This window comes from Scylla paramamosain, chromosome 2 (assembly GCF_035594125.1).
Source record: "Scylla paramamosain isolate STU-SP2022 chromosome 2, ASM3559412v1, whole genome shotgun sequence".
Lineage (NCBI taxonomy): Eukaryota > Metazoa > Arthropoda > Malacostraca > Decapoda > Portunidae > Scylla > Scylla paramamosain.
The window spans coordinates 13,402,501-13,425,000 of NC_087152.1; the positions used below are offsets into that span (position 1 = coordinate 13,402,501).

The 22,500-nt window shown below is 39.3% G+C and overlaps 2 protein-coding genes across 4 annotated transcripts in view; one reads left to right on the forward strand and one right to left on the reverse strand.

The window, feature by feature from the left end:
• Positions 1–7,222, reverse strand: part of LOC135110420 (nucleoplasmin-like protein ANO39) — a 130,467-nt gene extending 123,245 nt beyond the window's left edge. For all 3 annotated transcript variants that reach the window (XR_010273257.1, XM_064022747.1, XM_064022756.1), the window contains exon 1: positions 7,020–7,222. Coding sequence is in view for 2 of the 3 variants with exons in the window: in XM_064022747.1 (XP_063878817.1) it covers positions 7,020–7,214 (195 nt within the window). In the remaining variant the exon portion in view is untranslated. The remainder of the gene's footprint in view (positions 1–7,019) is intronic.
• LOC135110463 (uncharacterized) overlaps positions 1–22,500 on the forward strand; it is a 46,682-nt gene that overhangs the window by 18,508 nt on the left and 5,674 nt on the right. The window contains exons 3-6 of the mRNA XM_064022824.1: positions 303–4,868; positions 5,361–5,524; positions 6,912–14,020; positions 21,569–22,500. The exon at positions 21,569–22,500 is cut by the window's right edge and continues 378 nt beyond it. Coding sequence (XP_063878894.1) covers positions 303–452 — 150 coding nt within the window. The 3' untranslated portion in view covers positions 453–4,868; positions 5,361–5,524; positions 6,912–14,020; positions 21,569–22,500. The remainder of the gene's footprint in view (positions 1–302; positions 4,869–5,360; positions 5,525–6,911; positions 14,021–21,568) is intronic.

Here is a 22,500-nt window from a genome sequence, read left to right on the forward strand (position 1 = left end):
GATATTATACTGACAACAACAACATGTATACACAAACATGATAAACTACAACGATTTTGACTCCGAGCAAATTCTTACACGTAATATTCTAACCAAACAAACAAAGAGTCAAGTCATTCGAGTATTTGCCAAGGATAACTTTCTCGAAATAAGTAAATTTAATTAAAAAACAAGAATTCATAAAAAAATATATATAGTTATAAACTCTTAAAACACACACACACACACACACACACACACACACACACACACACACACACACACACACACACATCTCCTCTCCCTCTCTCATCCCCTCCCAGGTACCAAACGGCCTCCCAGTTCACATCAAGGGCGGGCCGGTGGACAAGGTTCTCTTCGCCATCACCGCCAGCGTGTGTCTGGTGGGCCTCGTGGATTGCTTCAGGGTCTACTACCAGCTCTCCTACCCCGCGCCGCCGTCCTCTGAGTAGCACCAGCTTCGGACGCACCACACGATGAATCATTAAAGCAGCGCCGAGTTTTTCAGTTCATGCACGTTTAATGAAGACGATTATTTCAGATCTAGATTGAGTAAAACGTGTACGTGTGTGTGTGTGTGTGTGTGTGTGTGTGTGGCCTCGGCGCCTGCAATTTCCTCCCCCCTGATGGCGAGGGTGATGTATATATACGTAAATATCGATTATTGTCTTACAGGAGGCTGTCTGTACGTACAGTAGTGGAGGCATGATGAACACAGCACACTTGTAACGCTCTGCCTCTACACCTAATAACGAGGAGCAGCAGTCAGGCAGTGTGGGTGTGTTCTCAGATCCTATGCATTAAAACTAACTTATTTGCCAAGACTATTTCATTTCACCAAGTAAGTTACGATTGTGCCAAAAAAATTAGTTTGTTTTCTCCAGTCTTATTTCCCTAAAGATCTTATAACCGTGTCAAAAATAGCTCGTTTATCTTAACTATTTCATTTCACTAAAGAAGTTGTAATTACGCCGAAAACGTGTTAATAAGATTCGGCAGCCATTGCAGCAACACAAGGGCGATGTGGAGGTGTTGTGAGCTGAGAGGGCGGCTTGGTTAACTTCCTTGGCCTTCTCCATGAGCTATGTGGGGAGAAAGAGATTCACTTGTTTTGCCTCATTTCAATCCAGTCTCACTTACGCTAACTGGGAATGTATTATTTTAATTTAAGCATCGTTACCTTTACATCAATTTACTTTACTTTATACCAGATTTGTTTTATGGATTTATTTTTCTGTTTAGATATTTCTGACGTGCTGCCTTACATGATTTTGTTGTGGTACCTTAAATCATTATAATTGTTTTCCAGCATCGTTATCTTTACGCAGCGCTATTTTGTTTCACCTTATCTTTAAGGAAAGAATGTAGTTTAACAATTCTGACGTGAGATGCCTTACGACCCAACTGTTTTAACGCATTAAATCAAAGCGATTCTATTTCTAGCATCAACACGATCTTAGCTTTTAATTAATTTTACCTTAAGATTTTTGATGTGCGGCGCTATATGACCCAGTTGTGGCGGCGCATTAGACTAATCAATCAAAGCAATCACCCGTACACGCGGAGGAGACACGCCCATCCCTCACTACCTCAACAAAGCAGCTTCACCGGACACCATCCCTCCACGGCGCTTCAGCATTACATTAATACAGCGATGAAAAAACACATTTCCCTTTTATGCCGGGGTGAGGTGGCGGGATGGGGGTGAGGTGTGGGCGAGTCAATGAGTGGTCCTTGCCTGCAGTGTTTGTTTAGAGCTGCCAAGTGTACGATATGACCGCTGGGACACTTCCGGGAACGTTTGCCGTGAGGTCCGCGTGATGCTTTGCTTCCCCGGGCGGGCCGATATGTTAGTGTTAGGGTCAGCGCGAGTCTTGTCCGCCAGCACTCTTTACTTCGTGGTGCCTTTGTTTTGATGGCGGGAGTCAAGCGCTGCGGACAAGATGAAAGGTAGTGTACGGGTACAAATTTTTAGTTCATTCTTATTTGTGAGGCGCTGGTGGTGACTGGATTTTGATTTTGAGAGTCAAACACTGCGGACAGGATAAAAGATAAAGGTTCAAATTTTTAGGTATATATTTAATTTTTATTTGTGAGACGCTGGTGGTGGTTGGCTGACTAAAACGCTTCTTCTCTAGTGGTACCTTTGTTTTGATTCCGGGAGTCAAGCGCTGCGGATGAAATGGTAGAGTACGGGTAAAGACTTTTGGGTAGACGATTCATCCTTATTTGTGAGGCGTTGATGGTGGCTGGCTGATCGAAACTCTCCTTTTGCTGTGGTGGTTTTCTTTCGATTTCGGGGGGGTCAAGCGTTGCAAACAAGCTGAAAAATGGTGTACCTTAAAGTAAGAAGGAAATTAATTGCTTTTTATAAGGCGCATAGAGTAGTTAGCTGTCTCATACGCTTACCTCTATGTACTCTAATGTTGGTTTTCTTCGGATCTTGGGAGTCGAGCGCTGCAGGCAAGATGAAAGCTAGTGTTCGGATATAGATTTTAGGTAAATAATTCATTCTTATTTGTGAGGCGATGGTGGTGGATTATCAAATCACTTACGTCTCTAGTGTAGGTTTCCCTTGGATTTCTAGAGTCACGTGCAGCAGAAAAGATGGAAAATACTGAAAATCAAGGTTAAAAAAAAAAATAAATAAATAAATAAATAGAGAGAGAATTTGTTGTTCCTTTGTGAAGCGTTGACGGTGGCTACCTGACTCGCACACTTATTTTTCTTCAGCGCAGGTTTTCTTTGGATTTCGGAAGTCAAGCGCAGCGGACCAGATGGAAAATAGCGTAGCTTACATGTAAAAAAATCTAAGGCACGAAATCAATCGCTTTTTTTGCGCGGTGCTGACAGTGGCTGGTTGAATGAAACACTTCTTCTGTAATGGTGATTTTCTATGGATTTCAAGAGTCAAACACTGCAGAGATGACGGAAAATAAAGTAGCTTACGGGATACAAAATCTTACAAGGGAGGAAATTAATCGTTTCTTTGTAAGGCGCTGACAGTGGATACCCGGCTCGTATACATTGACATCCTCCCTGATGTTTCTCCGCAAAATGAACAAATAAAATAAATAAATAAATAAATAGATAATAATAAAAAAAAAAAAATTTAAACTGTAGGTTACGAATGGAGAATCCACGATGCAAACATGAAAAAAAAAGAAAAAAAAAAGATAAATGAAAAAAAATCTAAGAGGAAAATTATACTGTTTGATCCATCACAACTTATTTCCCTGCGGTGCTGAGGAAAGCTGGTGAACTCCTGCACTTATTAATTCTACGTCTCTCGTGATATGTTGCCCTAAATCACGAGGACCTAGCGATGCAGGCAAGACACTGTAAATGATCTAGCCTGAAAAATAAATAAGTAAAGTAACAAATTCAAATAGAAAAACACGCACACACACGCACACACACACACACATACAGAGAAATATATATTGTTTCCGTAATTCACTGTAGCTTCTCGTGGTATTTTCTGAGGCGTCCGCTTTCCCGCATTCCTCCTCTTGCGCTGGTTTGCCTTTAATAGCGGGAGTCAGGCGCGCGCTGCAGAAAAGACGATATGGCGGAAAGAAAAAAAAAAAGAAAAGAAAAAGTAATGCTGGTGAAGCTTTCGAGTAAATCAATAAAGTAAGGGCGAAATTTACCGCATGTTTGAGGACGTGTCTTGAATTCTCTTTAATTACGGGAGTGACGCGCTGTAGACAAAGTGATAAGCAGAAATAAGTTGTGCAGAAATAATAATACTGGTGAAGCTTTCGAGTAAATCAATAAGGTAAGGGGCGAAATTTAGCGCATGTTTGGGGACGTGTTTTGAATTCTCTTTAATTACGGAAGTGACGCGCTGTAGACAAAATGATAAGCAGACATAAATTACGTATGTACCTTTACTGATGATTAATATGAAAACCTAAGAGTAAAAAGTCTATCAGTGTTTGTTGTAACTTATCTTTGTTTATTTATAAGTTGCTAATAATCCCTGCCTGATTCCTGCACTAGCTTTCTTTCTCTCTCTCTCTCTCTCTCTCTCTCTCTCTCTCTCTCTCTCTCTCTCTCTCTCTCTCTCTCTCTCTCTCTCTCTCTCTCATTAAAAGCGGTGAGAAAAATACGTAATGCAAGGAAAAGTAGATGCGTAGCTTACTGTTAGAAAAAAATGAAGAGAAAAAACTTGCGGCGTGTTTGTTGCAACTTATCTTTGTTTAACTGTGCCGTGCTAACTTCCCTACTTAAGCAAGCACCGCGAACGAGATGATGCAATGAAAACAAAAAAGTATAGATTACTGGAAGAAAAAGAAAATATAAATAAAAAAAAATCTATTTGCTAAAACAGTTTGTGTGTGTGTGCCGTACTAACTTACTTCATGAAGCTCTGGAAACAAGACGATATGAAGAAAACGTGGACGGTGTAGCTTACATGTACAAAATAAACGAATAAATAAATAGATAAAATAAATAAATGGGTGAAAATTAAAAGCTTATCCGAGTCACTTATCATAGGAATTTTGCGGAAAGCTGAAAGTGACCGCCCGAATCCTTCCCTTGCATCGCCCGTGGTAGGTTTCCTTTAAATGCGGAAGTCAAGCGCTGCAGACACGATAGGAGAAAAAAAAAAAAAAAAAGTCAGCTTACGAATAAGAAAAAAAAAAAAAATCAAGGAAAAAGCTCAGTGGGCGTTTGTGTGACCCATCGGTGTGTATTTGTATCGCGGTGAGTGACGGCGCGGTGGATAGCGGGACTGCTGCTGCCTGACTCCTGTGTCCTCTCCTGCCCCCGCCCCGTCCGCGCCGCTCGAGCTCGCCACGTCTAAAAGACCCAGCCCGGCAAAAACTGAATGTCCGGCCTTGTCTTGTCATGGACGCAGAGTAAGTCTTCCCTGCCTGCCTCTCACCTACTTCTATTGCAGATTGCTTCTTCTACACATGCTTTCTTGACCCAGATTTCGCTTTCTCTTCAGCCGCTAATTCTACTTGTTTTCTTTTGTCTTTCTTTGTCATGGTGAGTTATAGCGAAGGTTCCAGGTATATTCTGTTAACACATGATTTTTGCCTACAGATATTTCTCAACCTAAATTTCTTCCATTTCTAGTTCATCCTCATTAGCCGCTAATGCTTTTCTTTATTTGTTTCATCCTCCTTTTCGATAGGAAGTCATAGAGAAGCTCTTAATTATACCAGGTAACGTTATCATAAGGTAAATAACCACATCAGTTTTGCTATATATTAAACCTGCGCTACAATATATATCACCTTACGTGTATAATATATATATCTATAAATCCGATACCTCTCTTTGTACGGTGAATAATAACTTTATTTTTCTCTTTCCTTTTTTTTCTCTCTTTTTTTTTTTCCCAGATGCAGCTTGACTGGTAAAAAGAAAAGTGTGTTCGAGCAAGGCGGATCAACTTGTGTGTTATTCAGTCTGCGGCGCCTCGCTTTCCTCCTCGCCATGCACAGCTCCTCGCCGCGGCTTCTCTTTATCCCTGCCACTGCCGAACCAACGCAGGGAATGCATGCAGGTAAGAATTATATTGGTAGTAGTGATAGTGGTGGTGGTGGTGGTGGTGGTGGTGGTGGTGGCAGTAGTAGATAATAAGATGATGATGATGATAGTAATAATAATAATAATAATAATAATAATAATAATAATAGTAATAATAATAATAATAATAGTAATAATAATAATAATAATAATAATAGTAGTAGTAGTAGTAGTAGTAGTAGTAGTAGTAGTAGTAGTAGTAGTAATAGTAATAAGGAAGATAATGTTTATGTACTAGAAATTTACACCAGTGCCCTTTTCCCAGTCGGAAGGTGCGGCCGAGCAGAATGGATTAAGAATAAAATAAACAAAACAAATAAAAGAACTAAACCTAAAAACTCCTCGTCTAAGAAACAATAAAGAGGTCAACAAACAGGCAATCAGATAATTACATAAGCTGCGCAATTGAAGCTCAGTAATAAAGGAACAAAATCAAACTAAGATACACTAAGCACATCCGCTGCCTATGACTGTTGTTGTGCACATATTGATACAACTAGGAAATGCAAGTAGCAGTCAAATTAATCATAAAAGTGGTATTAATACAACGCCCTTCTTACAGACGTATTATAGATCAGTAGCCGCTAACTTTCACCTTTATATAAGCATGCAATATTAACATTAACTTTCCAGTGAGACTAACTTAATCTATTATAACCTAATCTAACTTAACCTAACCTAACTTTCACCTTTTTATCAACATGCAATATTAAACCCAAAACGTTTATAATACCGTATGCATTAACATTACAGTGAGTCTAACCTAACCTAATCTAACCTAACTTAACCTATCCTAATGAAACTTAATCCAGTCTAAGCTAAACTCATCTACAATATGCTGAACATTAACATCCTATCACTAACAATGAAAAACTTGTCCTAATGTTAGCGGCAACCAGTCAGCCGCTATTGTAGGCAAACTAAAAGCTTGTCATCGTCTTAGCGGTAACCAATTAACTAGTCGGCGGAGGCAAACCATTCGCCCTCCTTGCCTAACTCCTGACCCTCCAACAAAGGAATCTCAAAACCCAGGACTGTTTTAACTGACTATCGTAATTTTAACGCTAACCAACCCACGGACGTAAATTCATCCCTTTTCTCTTCGTATTCGCTCCCAAACAGCCTTTAAAAAATATAACTAAAAACCTATTACAATATTACCGATTAGCTCATACACGAAAATTTCATCCTTTTTCCTTTCCTTCGTCAATCCAGAACAGTCTTCAAAAACAGAACCTTTTTTAAGTTAAAAAGCCATAAGCATTTTAGCATCTAGTCCATATACTCGTACAAAAACCATCCCCCCCCCCGTTCCCTCCCACGCCCAAAACGGCCTTCAAAACCTGACTTTCTTAACTTAACAGGTGTGAACGCGTCCGAGACACCACCACCACCACCACCACCTCCACCTCCACCACCTTCGCCGCCGCCGCCGCTAGACACCCACGCACGTGACATCAATGAGTACTTACCCACCAATGAGGGAAGTCGATAAGGATGACGTCGATAAGGAAGGAGCGCCGCCACCCATACACGGGTCCCGATGTCAGTAGAAGTAGAATCCCGTGGCCAATGAGGACCCTGCGAGGAGAGCACGTAATTGAATCCAACCAATGGGAAGAAGAGAGTGGTGTGACGTCACATGTCAGGTTTCCCTGCCCCTTCATGTCATGATCAATACTGCCCACGAAAGGTAAGGTGGCAACTGTTTAACTTGTCTTGCGGCTATCCAGAATATACCTTAATTCCACCTCCAATCACCTCCCACGCTTACTAATAGGTGTGATTGTGACCCCTGATTGTACCGCCAGGCGTGGAGGCACCGTATTGGCACTGTTATGGGAGGGTATCGCACTCCTGGCCTCATTACCGCTGTCAGAATAATACTACAAGCAAAACATGCCTTCATTCCATCGACAATTACCTCCCTCGCCTGCTAATACATGTAATTGTTCGGGTTTGATTGTACCAAGAAACACGTAGGCATTGCACTGACTGTTCTAATGGGATAATGGACTCCAAGGCTTATTATCACTACCCAAACCATTCCTTGACCCTACCGCCAATTACTTGCCACGCTTCCTGTCACGTGCGGTTGTTTGGTCTAATTACACCGAAAAGCATTGCACGTATTGACACCATTGTAGCAGGATATAGTACTCTGGCCCTCTTTATTATTATTACCAGGGTCTTTAGTTGTACCAGTAGTAGTCGTAGTAGTAGTAGTGGTAGTAGTGGTAGTAGTAGTAGTAGCAGTAGTACGGGGAGCATCATACAACCCACTAGCTCATTATTTTCTCTCATCAATCATCAACCAAATGAGGACAAAACATACAATATGACTCACAACAATTTTTTTTTTTTTTACAATTGCCTCGGATGTTGATATGATTAATTGAAGGCTGAAGGAGGAGAAGGAGGAGGATGAGAAGGAGGAGGAGGAGGACATGTAGAAAGAGGAAGACACGCAGGAGGAGGAGGAGATGCAGAAAGAGGAAGACATGTAGGAGGAGGAGGAGAAGATGCAGAAAGAGGAAGACACGCAGGAGGAGGAGGAGGAGGAGGAGGAGGAAGAGAGAGAGAGTTCCCGAAGATGTAGTAAGTGAGTGACTCGTGTTTTATTATGTGCGGCGCGTGCGACTTCCGGCCCATGCAGGTGAGGAAGAGGAGGAGGAGGAGGAGGAGGAGGAGGGGCGGGGATAGGCGTAGGCGTGTGTGCGCTCAGAGTAATAGTGTTGAGCCGAGGGTCATTTTGATAACACGAAGAGATGCAGCGAAAGATGCGCCTACTTAACCTGAACTGACGTAACGTGTTTTTTTTTTTTTTTTTTATGGCCTAATAGTATAAAAGGGGCGTGGGATTAAGAGTTTCGTGTCAGTGAGAAATCATGAACGGTAATGTTAAGAGGAGAAGCAGTGGGGAATGAGACTAAACCTAACTTAACCTAACCTAACCTAAATTAACCTAACCTAACATAATTTTTAAAGGGTTTAATAGCATAAATAAGACGCGAGGTTAAGAAAATTCATGTCACACTAAAAAATTAAAAAAAAAAATGGACAAATAAAAACCTGTTTTCGTAACAGTAGCCAGAAACAAAAGAGCGTGAGATGCGTCTATATAAAGGATCTAATCGTGTAAATACCGCGAGATGAGCCTATTTAAGAGGATCTAATCGCATAAACGGACCACGGAGTTAAAGTTAAGAGGGTTCGTGATGCCAGGTGATTGTAATTATACGAGACAGTGATGGAATCCGCACCATGCAGCTACTGGCCACAACAAGTACCTGAGGAGCGGAAAGCGTGTTAGTACAGCGATAATTACGTTCTTATGATGAGAGGTTCGAGGGAGGCGTGCCGCGTGTGAGATTTAGGATTGGGGGAGAGGAAGAGCACGGGGAAGATTGGGGTAAGTTGAAATAGGGGGTGTTAGGCCAGGTATGAAAGGCCGGAGTTGTGTCGTTGGATGCGGTGAGTTTACTAAGGTGTGTGTGTGTGTCTGTGTGTGTGTGTGTTGATATAGTCCGAGCGGAGGAGGAGTGAGGAAGGAAAGGAGCGGTAGGAGGAAGGAGGGAAGGAATAATGCTATGGTTTATTAGGACAGAAGCGAGGAATCAGTTGTGAGTAATGTACGGGTGAGATAAGACGTCAGACTCATGGCTCAAGATGCTTTCCAAGACGCTACTACCTCAACACACACACGCACACACACACACACACACACACACACACACACACACACACACACACACACACACACACACCACAACGCAGCACACACCAAGACGTACATAGAAATCAAGGTTCAAGATGACAATGAATGTTCTTTAAGACACTACTCAATTAACACACACAGCACACATTAACACACAACACAATACACCCACGCCCACGCCCACATACACGCCCACACACACACACACACACGGACATACAACACCAAGACGCCACACAATCAAGGACTTGCAGCGAGAGAGAGAGAGAGAGAGAGAGAGAGAGAGAGAGAGAGAGAGAGAGAGAGAGAGAGAGAGAGAAAGAGAGAGCGTTAGAGGCGCGCCTTGCGTCTTGAATCCTCCAGCAGGTCGGGGAGGGGACGGCAGGACAGGTTGAGGGGTGAGGTGAGGTGAGTGGGTAGGGTGGCTAGGGTACTGGTCATGCCCTCCCCACCCCTACCCAACTCGCCTTCCTTTCCCTCTCCAAGTCTCCCCTTACCCTCGTATTATTTACTTCTCTCTACCCTTCCTTCTCCCCTCTTCCTCCCCTTCTTTGTCTCTGTCTCCCCTCTCTCACTCCCCTCCTACTTCCCGTCTTTGTCTCTGCTTCCCCTCTCTCTCCCCCTTGAGGCCATCCCTTAACTCCCCTCTCTTGGCTGGGGAGGGGAGAGTAATCGCTGCTTTCTCGTCCCCTTTCCCCTTCCCTCTGCATCTTTATTGTTCATATAATGTCCGCCCTCTATTTTCTCACCTCCCTCTCCCTCTCTCTCTCCTTATTTCCCTTTCTATTTCGTCGTTTCCTCTCTCTCTCTTTCTCTCTGTCTTTCTCTCTCTCTCGCTCTCGCTCTCTCTCGGTCTCTCTCTTTCTTTCTCTCTCGCTTTCTTCTCACAAGTCCTCCATTATCTTCTCTCTTCATCTCAGTCCAGCGTAATTTTTTTTACACGTTTTCTGTGACGGCCGAGCGTAACGGGCAGACTCAAGGAAACTAGAACTCGCCGCTTCTTAAAAACATGCCTGGATTTTCGCTTGGACGCCAGCATCCAGGCGAGCGACTCAAGGTGACCGTGGCATTCTGCATTTCCCCTCTTCCCCAATTCACTTTCCTCTTCCCTCACCCTCGCCCCTTCTTCGCCGACCCTCTCCCTCTCCCCTTTTTTGCCTCCCCTCCTCCCATATTCCCCTTTTTCTCTCTTGTGATGGAATAGAGCGATGAATGTCAGAGGTAAAACCCGGTGCCACTTTGTCCAGGTGTATAAATATATTGTGACGTGATGTGGGGCGAGTGTCCGCTGTGCTCATGATTGTGCTGCTAATGATGGTGATGGTGAGGATGGTGAGGATAGTGGTGATGATGAGGATGGTTGTGATGATTATGATTAGTGTTATTATGGTAATGATTGTTATGGTAGTGGTAGTTTTAGTGTGGTGGTGATGATTGTGTTGTTAATTATGTATGTTGTTGTTGTTGTTGTTGTTGTTGTTGGTAGTGGTGGTGGTGGTCATGGCCTTTGTGATGGTGCTGATTATGATAACTATAAATGTCATCATTATTATCATTATTATCATCATTATCATAATCACCATCATCATCATACTTGCACAATGAATAAGACAGTGATAATGATAACTATGATACTGCTATTGTTTCTGATGAAGATGATGATCATCATGGTCATGGTGATGACATCAATCATTATTATTGTTATTATTATTATTATTATTATTATTATGGTGATGATTATGATGACGATGATGTTGATAATGATAATGATGATTGTGATGATGATGATGATGATGATGATGATGATGATAACGATGATAATTATGATGGTGGTAGTGATGATGATGATGATGATGATGATGATAACGATGATGATAATTATGATGGTGGTAGTGATGATGATGATGGTACTCGTAGTGACAGTCGTGGTGAAGAAAATGATCATGGCAGTGAACGTGACGATGGTGAAAAAGATGGTGACTGTTGATGCTGATGATGGAGATGATTGTGACCGTCAGTTCTATTATCATTATTGTTATTATTATCACTACTACTATTATTATTATTATTACTATTATTATTATTATTATTATTACTATTATTATTATTATCAGCAGCAGCAGCATCATCACAGTAGTAGTAGTAGTAGTAGTAGTAGTAGTAGTAGTAGTAGTGTTGGTGGTAGTGGTGTTTGTGAGGGTGGTGGTGTTGGTAGTAGTAGTAGTGGTGGTGGTGGTAGTAGTAGTAGTAGTAGTAGTAGTAGTAGTAGTAGTAGTAGTAGTAGTAGTAGTGGTGGTAGTGGTGGTGGTGGTGGTGGTAGTAGTAGTAGTAGTAGTAGTAGTAGTAGTAGTAGTAGTAGTAGTAGTAGCAATAGTAGTAGCAGCAGTAGTAGCAGCAGAAGTAGTAGTCGTCAGGTCCCTACATATAACTGCAGCATCACCCTCTGGTCGTAACCCTGAGCATCTCACGACCGTCACCTCCACAGCTCTTCTCCTCCTCTTCCTCCTTCGCTTCATCCTCCTCCTCCCTTCCCCTCATCATCATCGTTTGAACATTCAGCTATGAGGGAGGAGAACGGGGAAGAGAAAGAAGAATAAAAGGAGCAGGGAGAAGGGGTGGATGAGAATGAAGAAGAAGAAGAAGAAGAAGAAGAAGAGGAGGAGGGCGACGCGGAACTGGAGCTGAAGGAGAAGGAGGAGAAGGAGGAGGAAGAGGAGGAGGAGGAGGAGGAAGTGAAGGCGTCATAATGCATCTTTATTGGTTAAAAGAAAATCCGTTGTCATGGGAGAGACTTTCCTGAGATAACACACAGCACGCGAACAGATCCATTGTTCTGCCACCCAACACTGGCGGGGAAGAAAACTTACTTTGTTCTAATCTACTACGCTGCACTGTACTCTTATCGCCGCCACCACCACCACCACCGTGACCTCGCTGCTTCACTCAGCCTCGTAATGTCACGTAGCTTTAGGTCTTACACGCTTATTTGATCTATTTCTGTGTTTCTACGTGTTCTTAAATGTTTTGTCTCCCATCAGGACTGTTTTTAGAGATGTCATAGTTTATAAGTCACGTTTTCAAGGGTGTTTTTTTTTTCTTATTAATGGTGCAGAATCTTTGCCGAACTATCAATAGAATCGTCTATTCACGTGTATCTATTGTATTTTTACGGTTTGTGTTCTCATATGCTTTGTTCTCTCATCAAAATTATTTTCAAGATCTCATACAGTTTATTAGTCACGTTCCCAAGGGTGCTTTTCCCCACTTATGATGTAGAATCTTTGTCAAACTATCACATACGCTGAAAAACCCAATAACGTCCGTTTGAGCTTCTTTAAAGTTGTGAAGATAAGACACCGAGACGCTTAAAGAAGAGATCTTAACTTCTACTGAAGATCGTTTCGTTCTCATATACCCGAAGTTCCACTGAAGTAAATTTCCCTTACGAATATTCCATTCAACATGATTTAAGAATAATTCCCTTACGATAAATAAGATTATGTTAGGTAAGTTAGGAATTAGAAGTCATGTTAGATTACGTTAGGTTAGGTCAGGTCAGGTGAGGTTAAGTTAGGTTAGGTTACGTTACGTTACGTTTAGTTAAAAGTGATGTTAGATTACGTTAAGTTAGGCTAGATTCTATAGGATTAGGTTACGCTTAAATAAGATTATATAAGATTTAGTTACGTTAGGTTTAGTTGGGTTAGATTAAGTTATATTGGGTCGTTAGGTTAGGTTTAGTTAAATTAGGTTATATCAGGTTTAGTTAGTTTAGATTACATTAGGCTATTTTAGGTTAAATTAGATTAGATTAGGTTAGATTAGGTTGGGTTGCGGAAATTTGTCACCGGGAGAATTATCTGAGTGACAGTTTTCAAAGAGGAATCTTCGTGAGTGGACTTTACTTTGGTGGATTTTTTACGTACGTAGAGGCGTCATGGTCTCATCTCTGGCGGCGTGCGTGCGTTAGCTGTGCCGCAGAGACTGTACAAGTTATGTATCCAGGCTTGTAGTAAAGTGAAACTCGCATTTTGTATCCGGTCGTCTTTCTATAATTGCAGCTTGTCATAACGGAATACATCAAGCTCAGTATACTTGTGATGGTTTATGTTAGGTTAGGTTAGGTTAGGTTAAGTTAGGTTAGGTTAGGTTAGGTTAGGTTAGGATGTGTTCTGTTAGATATATATAGGTAAGTAGGTAGGTTAGGTTAGGTTAGGTTAGGATGTGTTATGTTAGATATATAGGTAAGTAGGTACATAGATAGATATACTGGTAGACTGAAAGACTGATTGATTGCTTGATTGATTGGCAAACAAATAGAGATAATTACAATGACATATGCATAGATAAATAGATTGATAAACACACACACACACACACACACACAGAGAGAGAGAGAGAGATTGATAGAGTCAGATCAGTAGCCTAACCTAACCCAACCTAACGCAATTAACCTAACCTAAAGTAACGTAATCTACCCTAACGTAACCTAACTTAACCTAACCTAACCTAACCTAACAAACCCCACAACAAAACAGAGATTACTTATATTCACGTAAAACTCCACACTCGTACCTCGTTCCTTGGATGCCTGTCACACAAGGTAGCTTCCACGACTTTCAGTACCCTCGCAAGCAGGTGCACTCGCTCCCCACTGCAAAGGGAGGGTGGGGGGTCCCTCACGCTCCCGATGATGTCCTTGAGCGACCACGGGGAAGGAGCATCGAAACTTATCCAGCAATCTTACTGTTAAAGGTGAATTAGAAGAGACTTTTGTTGTTGTTGTTGTTGTTGTTGCTATTTTCGTTCTTGCTTTTCTAGTCCTGTTTTTACTTTCTTTTTTTTTTTTTTTTAGGTTTAAGATTGTTTTTCCGTAGCGGCTAAATTTTTCTATATTCTTTTTTACTCTTTTTTTATTTTCTTTCTTTTCTTAAGTTCTATTTGATTTTTTTTTTTTTTTAGTTTTTAAGATTGTTATTTTGTTCAGTGTCTCTAAATTTTTCTGTGCCATTCTTTATTGCTTTGTTTATCATTTTTGTATCAATTTTTATTTTTCTACATTATTATTATTTTTCTCTAAGACTTAAATCCAGACTATTTTTGAGAGCTCATCTAATTATTTATTTATTATTATCATGACTGAGATCATCATCATCATCATCATCATCATCATCATCACCATCATCACCATCATCATCATCATCATCATCATCATCATCATCATCATCACCATCATCATCATCATCATCATCATCATCATTACATTTTGTCCTGACTTGTCTAGGGTTTGAGATAAGAATATTTCGAAGATTTAAGATCAGAATGTCTCCAGCCTTTCAATGTTTTCTACGATTCAAAACTACGGTCTATGGAAATCTTTCTACCTCTTTCTTTCTTTCTCTCTTTGTGTGTGTGTGTGTGTGTGTGTGTGTCATAAGATTTGAAATATTATTGAGAACTCCTCTATTCTTTTTTTTTTTTTTTACGGCTTACATTTTTTTTCTTTTTTTTTTTTTTTTTGTAAACCTTCATCAGTGCCACACGGTTTTCAGCCTTTACACTCACCAATATTTACTTCACGTGACTCCCTTCTGCATTCTCGTAACCATACAAGAGAAACACCGCAGAGAGAGAGATTACACCTTTCACTGCGATATATAACAATTCACGGCACTAACAGCAATGTATCCGTTCTTTATAAGCATCTACAAGAAAGGAAGGCATGAAAAAAGAATAAATATTGCAATTTTCAGCCAGTAAAATGTTTGAAGTGGCTGTAGAACAAGAAGAGATGCCTCAGAGTGGTTAGTGACTGAGGAAAAACGTATCAAATAGCAGTGAAAGATCAAGGTGACGGAAGTACAACACTCGATTCCAGATATGTCTTGCTTCCATTAAACCCGGCGCCACATGACCTCGCTGCTGTGGTGCTAAATTAATCAGTCAATCAATCAGTAACTTAATCAATCAATCAGGTTAATCTCCTCTAAAGAAAAAAAAAATGTCGTTACTGATTTTACGGACCAATTATAAGTATTTTTAATAGACAATGGACACGATCTCTGATAAAAGATATTTTCATTACCACCCAAGCAGCGTTTCGGGATCTGTAAGGTAATGAAACACACACAGTCTCTCTCTCTCTCTCTCTCTCTCTCTCTCTCTCTCTCTCTCTCTCTCTCTCTCTCTCTCTCTCTCTCTCTCTCTCTCTCCCTAGCGTTTGGTGGTCTTCTATACTTTAATGATGGAAAATTTAATCGTAAGAAGCATGTTAATGATCTCTCTCTCTCTCTCTCTCTCTCTCTCTCTCTCTCTCTCTCTCTCTCTCTCTCTCTCTCTCTCTCTCTCTCTCTCTGTGTGTGTGTGTGTGCGTGCGTGTGTGTGTGTGTGTGTGTGTGTGTGTGTGTGTGTGTGTGTGTGTGTGTGTGTGTGTGTGTGTGTGTGTGTGTTCTCCCGTAAGCTGTGTACTAAATCATGAGGTGAAAACAGTGAACCCGGCAACTTTAAAGCCAGAAAGGATAATGACAAGGACGGTGCGGGCAGTGCGTTAGTAAATTTAATAAAGTCCTTCTACCAGGGAGCGGTGTCGCAAAATTAGAAGGAATACAACCTTTGCTTATATGCGTCACGAAAGGCGACGGATGATGTAATGGCAACTTTGCGGATAAAAAATGGAATAAGTTGCATGTTGATAAGAGACAATTGTGTTATCTACGTAAAGGAGCGCTAACTTAGGAGATACCTAAGATTCGCGGCAAGGTTTACGTTAGGTTTCTGGCAAAAATTTTCATTGTCCTGCTATGTACTTGTGGTGGTTTGTAATAACCTTTATGTATTCAACAATTTATATTTATTTTACATTATTCTGCTTGTTCGTATTCATATATTAATAGTAGTGATATTGATCAATCAGTTACTTTGTTGGTTAAAAGTTGTTTATCCAGTATTTACTTATTTACCTATATAAAACGTAACTTTAATGTGGCCACTAGTTCCGAGATGCAATACAGGATAACACTCCCAGCGGCAGGACAGACCATATCCAGGGAACGCTAAGGCAGCATGACACTTCTTTGTACATTCATATATACATTAAAGAATCATAAGCTATCGAGTGACGGAACAGAGCATGACAAGAAAAATTAACTAAGACTGGTTTGCAAGCCACGCCACGGGACATCGGACGGACACCACCCGAGCGACCCCACATCCGTCTGGATCATGCTGGTCATTTGTGGGTTGGTTTTATACATGCTCTCTTATCAGTTGATCATATAGGCTACGTGGCACTGAGGTGATATGAAACAGTCTAACCTCTACTTAGAAGTTTGCAGGGGATTCTTCTTCTTCTTCTTCTTATTATTATTATTATTATTATTATTATTATTATTATTATTATTATTATTATTATTATTACTATTACTATAATCGTTATTATTATTATCATCAGTAATACGTAGTAGTAGTAGTAGTAGTAGTAGTAGCAATTGTTATTGTAGTTGCAGACGTAGAGAGAGAGAGAGAGAGAGAGAGAGAGAGAGAGAGTGTGTGTGTGTGTGTGTGTGTGTGTGTGTGTTTATCGCTTATCGCACGTCCTGGAGTGTGCCGAGGAGCCCCGACACCCGCGCGCCAGCACCATGCCCCTCCCGGAGCTCCCATCAAACTGAATGCTTTATTTATGCAAAGTTCACAGCAAAATGATCCCAACCATGCAACAAAGAAGCAATAAGACCAATGGGATGTTGAGCTTTATTATACGATGTTTTATCACAAGAATACAGCTTTACGACGGTATAGAGGACCATATTCTTAAACGCTTTGTTCACTCATAAATACTATTTTCAGAGTGCATAAAGAGGATTAGTTAGATTCTCATGGAAATTTTTATTTTTTTTTCCCCAGTGCTGGTGCTGATATTTGCTATACTATCACTGGAATCATGAAGACACCTTCGAAAACCCACACGACATTCATGATAGCCTGTTGTAAAAGTAGTCGAGGTAAGATACCAGAGGTTCAAGAATGTGGAGAAGTGAAGCGTATCTAGAATCTAAGGAGAGGCGGCGCGGGTACAGTTCCCCACACCTGGCCGCCGGCATTGCTAGGTGTAGTCGGTACCTACAGAACTTTTTTTTTTTTTTATGCGAGAGCGGCAAGAAAAAACATTAAAAAAAGAACTTGCTGCATACATAATTTTCTTCACCTAACGGTTTGCCTTCAGTAAAAACACTTTTAATTTTGTGCATGACACACCTTAGTAACCTTAGTACCAATAAATAGCTCTTGGCCCTGGTTTGGAACACTAGTGATAAGCACTCGTAAAAAATTATATGTTGTTAATCACTCCTCCCACAGTCTAAAGCGATGCATCTCTCCAACAGTAATCTCGTTATGTACGCCAAATTATTTCAAAGCCTTATAGCTGGGTCTTGTTTACTTGGGTGCAGTGTCGGTGAAGACTTCCATGTGTGTGTGTGTGTGTGTGTGTGTGTGTGTGTGTGTGTGTGTGTGTGTGTGTGACATTCTGGGGGCGCTCATCTTTAGATATATTTCCTATTTAAAGAATAATTTGTGCTACTACAGATCCCTTTTTCTCTCTACCTAACAAGTATTTTTATTGTTATTTTTTATGTAGACCAGATTTGCTCTAAATAGTAAAGATAAATACAAAAAACTTGGAAGTATTTGTTTGCAGACTTACATTAAAAGGCTTTATTAAAAATATATTAACTAATAAACAGTTTTAACGACTTCCGCATAGTGGTGCTTAGGTTTATCACCTGAAATTATGAATCTAAGCTATTTTCCTAAATATTTAAAATGATTATAGTTATTTCGTAGATAAGAATTTCTTACTTCATCACCGATCTATTTTTTATCTTATTTTATTGATTTATTTCATTATCTATTTACTTTTTATTATTTATTTATTTATTTTATTTATTTATTTTTTATTTTTATTTTTTTCTTCTTAACTGTTAGTCCCATCCAGCCACTACTACCACAAATTGTTCAGGTCGCAAGAGGAAATCAGGAAATCAGATTTTTTCGCATACTGGAGATGGAATGCGGTCAGATGAGGTTCCAGCTAAACTCGCCTCAGTAAACACACCAAACACGGAAGTTTCTCGATATCATAAAAGAGGACGGATGTAATTTACTCTTTAATGTGTTCACCGATGTACTTACTTAGCAGCACTAGCAGCTATCACAAGACTACAAAAAAAAATAAAATAAATAAATAGATAAATAATAATAATAATAATAATAATAATAATAATAATAATAATAATAATAATAATAATAATAATAATAATAGTAATAATAATAATAATAATAATAATTATAATAATAATAAGCAATCAAATTAGTTAGATATTATGATATCAGAGAAAAACGTGATGGTACCATTCAAATAACATGAGCGAAAAAAAATAATAAATGAATAAATCAGTAGTAAGAATATATAGGAGCGAGCTGCTGTGAGGCGACCACCGCAAAAGGCGCGGCACACCACCCAAGAATGTGTCAGACACCTGATTTCAGGAAGTTTACCATAATGATTTGAATCATACTACGAATACGCTAGTCCGTCATGGCTTCCTATAAGTTGCCTGAGCAAAAACGAGTATCTAATACATGTGCTTGACAGATTCGCTAAGCAGTTTCCTCACTTCTCAACAGTATTAACTAAATTTTATTTTCCTGATTATAGGTTTCGTTTCATTTTACTGAAATAACAAATTCGAACAAGTCCAACACAATCTTATTGTGCTTCAAAGGCGACTGTGGCATTTTTTTTTCTTTTTTCTTTCTCTTGATGTTTGGAGTTGCGTACACAGTCCACCACTCTTCCCTTGCCTGATATTCTTGTGAATTACAGCATCGCGCTTTTTGCTGTTATATTTAAATATGGTGTGTTTCTAAATCAAGGATAGGGAATCAATTATCATTATTATTATTATTATTATTATTATTATTATTATTATTATATATATATATATATATATATATATATATATATATATATATATATATATATATATATATATATATATATATATATATATATATATATATATATATATATATATATATATATATATATAACTAGCTCTTCTGCCATAGTAGTGATAGCTTTTGGTGTAGACTTCAATGGCGGTGTTACTATCCGTGCACTGTACACTAGCAATATGTACTGATAGCTGCAATTACGGACACATTATGCTCTCATGTATCCCGAAAGTCCTCTTCATAGTATTTTATCGCTTCACAGTGTTCACACATCTACAGGTTATGATACCACTAAATAAACTGAAAACATAGTGTTCACAACCAGTCATGTTGTTAGCTGTTTTGCCCGTGTGTGTGGGCTCCGCTTTAGCCCAGCGTGACATCACCTTAGCACACTCACGCACACGCTCACGGCCAAGCTCACAAGCAAAGAAAAACTCGAGAGACTGAAGATGTGTCATTACAAACGCAATACCGAGACACATAATCAAATCAGATCTGACACCCGGTATATAAAAGACTGTTTTATAAACCAAGAAGAACCATGCATCTTACTTTCACTCTAACTCTAACCCCAATCTTCACTCAGTTCACACATCACACAGGCGTCCTTCAGCTGCTCAGCTGCGTCACTCTCCTTTCGACTCGCGAGGCTTGGTACTGTTTCAATGGTTCGGTCTCTGATTCAGTCACCTGCTCACTTCTTTGCACTTCACAGAATTCTTACTTTACGTTTTGTGTTTCCTGCGTACTTAGATGTACTTTATGGAATTGTAATGTACCAGGCGGCGTTCCTAGCTTCATAATTCACCATTTAACAGATGCTATCTATTACTACCGCATACTGCACCAACGAAGTGCACCAATTAAGACGAAGTCTGTCAACTACGCCCTAAGAGGCCATTGCTGCTTCGTGATTTTCTTTCTTATCACTGTGTTGTTTTGTCGTATTATGTTACACGTGAATACAATTACAGTATTGAAATCCACGCCTGTCATAAGCCATAAATTATTCTGATTACAAATACGTCAGTGAATGCATGGTCGATATATATATTTGAATTTTGGTATCAAAATTTGTTGTTATGATGAATTAGGTTTACATGACAACTAAAGGCCCAAATTATAAAGAAATTGTGGACAAATAAGCCAGAAAAACACTTAATTATACTGAGAATGTCTTCCGTACATTTTTATACTTATTTCGTTTGATAAAAGGCTGAAGCGAGTACGTTCACACGCCAATAATCTCTTGAGCAGAACTACACTCTGTTAAATCCTCTCATTTCTTGCAATAGACTGGAAATTTGATAGTAATCCTTTTTGTCTTTAACTATGGCAAACATAGCGTATCAATAATGATATTCCTCAAAGCGTCATAAGAGTTTTTGACACTTATTAATATTTTCGTCAGAGATATAATTTTCTACTATTAGTGTGTGTGTGTGTGTGTGTGTGTGTGTGTGTACTGGACCAATGCCATCTTGAATCAGCGCTGCCTAGACTAGTGATTGCCAAATATTACGCCTAGTGACAAAGATCATAATAGCGAGTAAGGTTGAGACTGTTCACATACCACACACGCCAGCCTGCCGCTCAAGGACAGTGACTGCTCGCTCGTCAATGGCAAACTGACTTGGCAGACTGAGAGGGACACGAACCTCACCTTACCAAGTGACAAGCGAAGACTTTACCTGTGTGTGTGTGTGTGTGTGTGTGTGTGTGTTTCAGAGCGTACGTAATGTTTGGACTTTTCTTAACAAATAAGGCACTTTCTTTTTCCCCAGTGATAAAGGAAATTTAGTTAAGCGCTCTCTCTATGCTATTATTATTATTATTATTACTATCATCATCATCATCATCATCATCACCATCATCATCATCATCATCATCATCATCATCATCATCATACTCAAGGCTAAACTATCGCAAATCTCAAAAAAACAAATGTAAGCAGATCAGGAATAAAAATAATAATAATAATCAATAAGAATAAAAATAAATTAAGAAAAAAAAGCTTTGCGTTCGCTCTTCCAACCCGCATTATGGAATTTGATTCAGGAACCATAGGCAGTAGCTGTACACGTAGAGGTAACCAACTAGTAATGTTATTCGTATGTTGCTTGTAGCTCGAAAATTAATTAATTCAATTATAAGAAAAAAAATGATGAATGGATGTAAAAACTAAAATACCTCGTAACTAAGAATTACGTGTTATGTCTTTATTACTGAACACAGATACATGGCAAACTAAATTTCCAACTAATGCTACCATTATCTCTCTTCCAGCTTTCCTAAGACACTCATTTACAGCATTCCAAAAGTGAATGTTATGAGGATCAGAGTATCACGCGTCAAATGTAAATGTTGCTGTAATTAGTTCAACAGAGTGGCTGTGTGGAAAAGTAAATATTGTTCCTAAGACTAAAGTGAAAGGTTCAAGATGGTTTTGTGAATATGAAAGATCCATAATGTACTTAAAAGCATATAATGCATAACCTTTGGAGAAATATGAGGAAAAAAAAACTGAAAATTTATTTTTAACTGAAGACACAGTTGTGAGAGTAAAACTGCGAACCTGAAACAACTAAAACTGAAGTGTCAAAGAAGAAAAAATATTAATAACAGTAAAAAAAAAAAAAAAAAGTGATCAACAAAGGGTGGTGAGGAAAGAAAATACATGTATAAAATAAAATACAGAAGACAAATCAAATGAACCGAAGCAAAGAACGATAAGTGGAAGCAATCCATGAAAGTGGAAGTGATAAGAATCAAACGAATAAACAGCAGATGACAGTAAAAAGAAAAATAAGTAAATAAACCAGGGACAAAGAAAATGTAAAAGTCACATCAGAAGAACCGCAACAAAGAACAACAAATAGAAGCGGTGGAAAACAAACAAACAAACAAACAAACAAACAAACAAACAAACAAACAAACAAACAAAGGACAAGAGATACTGAAAGAAAGAATAAATAAATAATAGTAAACCAGGAACAAGCAAAATACAAGACACACATTATTGAAAAACCGTAACAAAGAAGGATGAATTGAAGCAATGCAAATTAAAACAAGCAAACCAACAGCCAAAAACATCAGATGATACTGAAAAGACCAAGAATAAAGAAAATCAAGAAAACCGTAATAAACAACGACAAAATTATGGAAGTAGTGAAAATGAAAGCAAACAAACAAACAAAAACACAAGCAAACAATCAACA